The 6,720-nt window shown below is 33.3% G+C and overlaps 1 protein-coding gene across 1 annotated transcript; it reads left to right on the top strand.

The window, feature by feature from the left end:
* The first annotated feature begins 842 nt into the window (after nt 1–842).
* LOC128675882 (phospholipase A1-like) lies at nt 843–5,236 on the top strand. Its single transcript, XM_053755624.1, has 6 exons — nt 843–956; nt 2,081–2,261; nt 3,129–3,272; nt 3,757–4,017; nt 4,230–4,566; nt 4,984–5,236. Exons 3-6 carry the CDS (start codon nt 3,224–3,226, stop codon nt 5,045–5,047), a joined length of 711 nt encoding a protein of 236 aa, XP_053611599.1. The 5' UTR covers nt 843–956; nt 2,081–2,261; nt 3,129–3,223; the 3' UTR covers nt 5,048–5,236.
* The last annotated feature ends 1,484 nt before the right edge of the window (nt 5,237–6,720 follow it).

Genomic DNA, 6,720 nt, shown 5'->3' with positions numbered 1-6,720 from the left:
GTAATGAAGTTATATATAAAAAAACGCAGAGCAAACAGAAAAAAAACACATGACAGAATTAATTTTCCATGAGAACAGAAAATAGGTACACAGTCACCATTGGTTTAGTTGTTAATACTTATATTGAATAACTTTTAATATTCCAAAAAATCTGATATTATTCGTATACGTTCTTCTCAATGATCGATTGTATACGTTCTTCTCAATGATGAATGTAGAAGTGAAACCAAGATTGTGACTTTCACGCCTGAACCCGTCACCACAACTTTACGCCTTTACTTTGTAAACATAGATTTATAATAGGCTTCAAGTCACAAATCATGTAAAAAATGTACATAAATTATTCTCGAAGTTTGTTAGCGATTCTACTGCAAAAATTGACATTTTACATTAAATTTTTGTAGATTTTTTTTTTAATTGGTGACTTTACGTTCAGTTTGTGACAAAATTGCTTATAATATTTCTAGCCACATGTTGTAAATTGTAAGTGATAATTAATCGTGACTTGTACAAGATGTATTTATAATATATATATCCGTAGCAAATAAACTATTGTCATTTTGCATGTATTGTTCATTGAGAAATAAATCAACCTATTTACAGTGTATGAATAAATAAATAAAAACAGTCCCTATATCAAATATTAAATAGATTTATCATGATAATTAGCAAACAATACATTCTTTGTACAAAAATTATGACGTGTGTAATTTATGTTTTGTTTGTTGCAAAATCTATACGACGGATTTCGATTGAATTTGATACACGAGTAAAATATAAATTGATGGAATAGAATATAAAATCATTTTTATCACAAAATTCGCAGAAGAAGCAAAGACACCGGGCAGGTGTAGCTGTTGTGTTTTTGAAATTAATTCTTTGGTTTTAATATTCTATTAAAGGTCAAGTTTTGGTTCAAGTCACTAACAAAATAACGAAACAATGCCTCGGCTAAGGTATCGTTTTATTAGTAATAAAATTCAAAACTGTAAAATAGATTTTGATACGCTCGTTTTGAATGATTTGTAGAAAATGAATGCAATAATATGTTCGTATTTTATCTGTAACTAATTGTCGCCCATGACTTTACTCTACTAAAATGTTAATAATATACTAATCGATTTCAGTGCTTTTTAATATGCGAGTGATTTCTCAAAAAATTACAAACTAGGTTTTGGTAAAAGAAAATACATTCCCTTGTGCTCTCTCTGAGCGTATTCCCGGTTCCTTCCTCAGTTGTTGAGGGTCGGAGCTCAGAGTCCGCTGTGAAAGGTTAGGTCCCTTATGCTATTAAAAGTTATTTGCACTAGTCTCTTTAACTTCACACTAATCAAAATGGTAGCGAGACTAACGGGCAGTAAATTACGTTTGTATATACATTTATTTACGACATTGATGCAGTACTAGACGTAACAATCTAGATCATTGTTACGAGCACTGAACCATTGCAATATATTTATATATAAATACCACATTCGCGTTGCATCATGGCTGTGCGATAGTATGTATATTATTCTATATAAAAAATAGATGAAGTAATTTTCATTAGTGGTCGCGTAACAATGTTTAGTTTCAATTTAATTTTTAACACGTTCTTGATTACCTGTTTAAGTAAGCAAATTTATTTTATAACTAATTCCTAGTTTTTGTCTGGGACACTGGTATGATAATATAATACAGTCAGTGTCTAAAAATCAGTGTCCAAACAACGTATTTTTGGTTAACATATTTTTTGTCATTGCAATACCAAATCGTGATTGGATGGTTACTCAGTATTTTCTACTCTTTATTACGTCTGTATGAAATAGCAATAAATATTTGACCCAACCTTATTTAAGTTTTTCTTAATTTATGACATTAAGACTAAACTCTTGTTTTTGCAAATAAATTATCTTTGCCTTTCTTGTCATTATGGATACCAAGTCCGTATTTAGAGGGTTTCTATTCTCAGCATTGGCAAATATTTATAGGTACTTGTTTTCACCGTTATTACAGAGACGCTCAACGGCTGAGGAAGAAAACGGGTACACGTTCAGATGTGTGAGAGAGTTTTATTCAGTATCTATTTATTTTTCTTCAGCTGAATCCAGTTTAGGAGACATCACGTTATTGGAAGATAAATGCCGTGCCAGATATTTAGAATTTATTGATGATGATGGCGTTGTCCACGTCTTGGATACCAAACCTCATCAAAAAGTAAGAACGGATTTATTATACGCACGAGCGAGAAAAGATAAAGTGGATTTTTATCTTTATACCAGGTAAGGAAATACCTAATTTAATTAGTTCAACACTCAGTTTACATAAAAATGAATTTTTGTTGCCTCTATATTCTTTTGAATCGCAAGTATGATGCATAGAGTCTGTGGCAGTGGCAACAGTAATCTGAGGCACTGGGAACACACTTGTCAATATACCAAGTGCCACGGATTGGTACCGCTATTTCTAAATTAATAAAAAAACTAATGTAAGTTCTTTTGTATACTAACAAATATGGACTGTACTTAGTCTGAAATAAAAGATTTTTATTTTTTATTTTATTTTAGATTAAAGCTATTATTGTCGTCAGAGAATTTACTACATTTATTATGTGACAAAAAAAATCATCTGACGTGTAATATATCGTTGAAGAGTTCCCTCTGTCTTCAAATTGACAAGCGGTACTAGGTGTTTCCTCAGACATACCGTCTAACTAAACAACCGGAAAACCCTCAGATAAGAGAGAAAGTATATAATTGAAAATATTAATTTAAGAAAATAATATATTTACCTATTTGTTACTTAGCTAAAGAATCACATAATTAATTCAATAAATAAATAAATATTATAGCTAGCCCCAAAATAAGTTCGAGACTTGTGTTATGGGATACTAACTCAACGATACTTATATATATATATATATATATATATAAGTATCGTTGAGTTAGTATGAGTAGTATATATATATATATATATATATATATATATATATATATATCCAAGACCCGGGCCAATCCAAAAAAGATCTTTTTCCAACACGACCCGACCGGGGATCGCGAACCCGGGACCTCTCGGTTCAGTGGCGAGAACTTTACCACTGCGCCACCGAGGTCATCAATAATTTTATTTAACCGTTATTCATATTTCAGGCATAATGACATACCAGAAGAAATACGTATAGACAACTCGAGTACTCTCAAGAACTCGAGTTTTAACCCAAATGTTACTACAATCTTCGTAGTTCATGGTTGGTGGGTCCTTTAATTTGGGCCCAAATCCCCTTATCATAAATGGTACGTATCTGAATTTCAGTTTGCAGGCTAATGACTTGAGGTACATTGTATACATAGTGTAGTACATAAAATCACCTTGATGCAGTAGGTTAAACGAAGATGGTGATACCATCCCCATCTTCGTTTAACAAATAAATAGGTTGTGCTTCATGTACACAGCGTGTTACGAGCACGTAACAAGCGTCGGAGAGCCGGTACAGACAATGACTTGAATGTCATCTTGTGCAGATTCGTACATTGGAAGATCTAATGAAGGAACAAGTAATGATTGCCAATGAAACACATAATAAAATATCTAATAGTTGTACATTTTTTATGCCCTATTAATTAATAAGACTAAACTATATTAGCAACCAATCTAATGTAAAAGTATTTTTAGTTTTGTTTTTTAATATAAGCTGTAGGCCATTGAGTGTTGTCCCTTTATTTATTTATTACATTACAATATTTGTACAGACATTAAGTTAACAATGTTTGCTTACAGCTTACTTAGAAAGCATGGATGTTAATGCAATAGCAGTAGACTGGAGTCAAGGTGCACGAAATATAGATTATTTCCAATCAGTAGCAAAAGTCCCAGATGTTGGAAAACGAATAGCAAATTTAATTAAATTTTTGAATCAAGAGACGGGCGCTTCTTTCGATAACATGCATTTGATTGGTCATAGCCTTGGAGCCCATGTTGTTGGGAACGCTGGCCGTGAAGTAGAAAATATTACTGGAGCAAAAGTGGCCCGTGTAACAGGTAAAATTTATCCACGTTTGAACTCAATTACATTTTTTGTCTGAATCAGGCTGTGAGTGCTCAGAACTCACAACTTTCATGAAATATCTCCGCTGTTTTCATGACACAAATTACTTATTATTATAATATTCAATAACAAACACTACAGAATATATAACTGAACTATTTTGATCAAAATTGATATTCAGTTAAAACTATTTTATATCTCACAGGTTTAGATCCAGCTGGTCCTCTTTGGTCTGATAATCCTAACAAAATTGCAAAGACGGATGCGAAATATGTAGAAGCTATTCACACAAACGGTGGGCCGTTCGGTTTGGGTACCTTAAAAGAATGGGGGGCTGCAAATTTTTACCCAAACGGGGGCGTAAATCAGCCTGGTTGTAATTACCCGCCCTGCAGCCATAGTAGATCCTATGAGTTGTTTGCTGCTACTGTGAAGCATAACAATCTGATTGGACGAAAATGTCCAGACATTGAAGCCATGCTGTTACATAGCTGCAATGGTGAAGTAGCTCCTTTGGGTAATAGTGATTTAACAAAATCTGAGTAAGTGACTCTGCAGTTTAATAAAAAACTTAATAAGTAAATCGATACACATAATAACACACATCGATACACATTATAGATAATAAGATACGAGTATATTGGCATAATAGATAGATATAATAATAATACTGATAATTAGTAAATCGATCATCTTGGTAAGGATCCCCGAAATTGTGATTAGTGGAGAAGAAAAATAAGGAAAGCGGATCCTTGGTTCAGAACGCTCTATCGCTTAGAAAGACACTCAAAAAACTCTGGAAAAGACAGAGAAACATAATCTTTCTTAAATATTGCAGAAGTCTCAATGTAGTTTTTCAATATTTAGCTAGTGAAACGTGATGTACTTTACTGAGAATGTAATTCTGGATTCATCATTTTCCAAAGTGTTATTTTCAATAACAATCATGTTTATTACAGAAACGGAGTATATCGAGTAGACACAGGAAGCAAGGAACCCTTCAACCTCGAAAAAGATCTTTAACAATATTTTGCAGTCAAAATATTATATTTTATTTTTCGTGAACTGTAGCAATTTTCACCCAGCATACAGTTAAATTTAGCTGTCAACATCACAGATTTTTACTTTATACTTTTACTTTACAAATAGGCAGTAATTATATTGAAGATCAAACCATCATTCCCAAAAAAACAGATAGATAAAAAATAAATAACAGAATTTGGTTTTATTTTTTAATCGTTAATGGAAAACTCAATAGGTAAAAGTAGGTTACCTATGTAAAAATTATCATTCGAAAAGAATTCATGATATTTTAACTATAATTTAATCTCTTTAAACATATAGAAGACCGAGCTCCGATCGGTATTTTCGATAAAAATAATCTAATTTTACCAGACGGATTAGTGCGCGGTAACCAATCTCATTGTGACGTAACGACAACCACACTGCAACGTTTTGGTTTGCTGCATCTCACTTCGAATCGATTCGATGGTGAGAAATAAAAGCGAACTTCGCCCACTAGGACCATGCTCGATCGATTTCTTTGCCACCTATATTTCACATTTTAACGAAATAGCGAGTAAATACATGAATATTGCTAATTGTATATAGGAATACGAAAGAAACGGTGGAGCAGCGGAACCTGGACTCTGACACTCAACGGCTGGAATGGAAAAACGTTCAGATGAAAGAGATAGAGACAGAGAGAGGATAGAAACGATGGAAGTCTAATCGATAGGTTCGAATCCTACTCGTGCCACAAGAGTCTTACCAATACCACAAACCTCCATATATACAAGTACTTGTATATATCAGTCAGTTGGTCAGTGACCAGTACCCACTTATGTATCAGAAGTTTTCATTTTTCACAAGGAAAACATCGTGAGCTAACATGCACTCTATTTGATAAATTTATCAACGTAAATAAGTACTTTATAAAATGCAAGGAAAAGGTAAACTACTTCTTTAACATTTCAAAGAAAATTATTCTATGTAACATTACATATAATAGCCCCCACGGGGAATATAACTATAAGAAGAAGCAATTTTAATATTCAATGTGGCTTGTAGACACTCTCGAATCTAGAGATAAGTCACAAGGTGACTATGGGACACATAAACTTAGTAGCTAAAAGGCAAAAATAGGATTTCCAGGGAGGGTAGACGTTAGACAGGGAGGTTGTAAAATGGCAGCCGAAACTTTTAAATTTTAAGGATTCATTTTTTACGCTGACTCCACGCTACCCTATGTCACGTCCTTAAAAGGAACATGTAAAGATGAGAGAGCAATTATAATATTTACAAGAGCTCCTCAATATTTCGTGTATATATTTCGATGTCGTAACGGAAAGGGCGCCAAACGGTCGAATCCAAATCAAAATATCTGCGTTATATTTCTACTCGTGTACCGCAGAGACACAGGTGTGTTTAGCTCGGCACGGCTCAAAGGCGCTAATTGTCTGTTAAACAAATTGGTGTTACGCATAAGTTTTCACCGTTTCGTGTTGCGGTTCAGCTGTGTTTCTTGTACACATAAGGTACCATAACTTTATGTGACTGTCTTTTTCTATGTCCTATATTTATATCTATCTTTTCTGGGATATTTATTAATTCGGAAAAATATCACCAATCACGTGGTCTCAATTCGAGGCGAAACACTAGGTATTAATACTATTAACAAGTTTATTGTTGGACAA

Source organism: Plodia interpunctella, chromosome 15, assembly GCF_027563975.2.
Source record: "Plodia interpunctella isolate USDA-ARS_2022_Savannah chromosome 15, ilPloInte3.2, whole genome shotgun sequence".
NCBI classification, from domain to species: Eukaryota; Metazoa; Arthropoda; class Insecta; order Lepidoptera; family Pyralidae; genus Plodia; species Plodia interpunctella.
Note: the sequence above shows the minus strand (reverse complement) of the source record. Positions and strands in the feature narration are given on the sequence as shown.

What these genes read in the sequence shown, in the direction of transcription:
- LOC128675882 (XM_053755624.1), top strand. Translation starts at nt 3,224, where the DNA reads ATGGTTGGTGGGTCCTTTAATTTGGGCCCAAATCCCCTTATCATAAAT. An exon ending in AAATCCCCTTATCATAAATG is followed by an intron (nt 3,273 to 3,756) that starts GTACGTATCTGA and finishes GTTTGCTTACAG; the next exon opens with CTTACTTAGAAAGCATGGAT. An exon ending in AGTGATTTAACAAAATCTGA is followed by an intron (nt 4,567 to 4,983) that starts GTAAGTGACTCT and finishes TGTTTATTACAG; the next exon opens with AAACGGAGTATATCGAGTAG.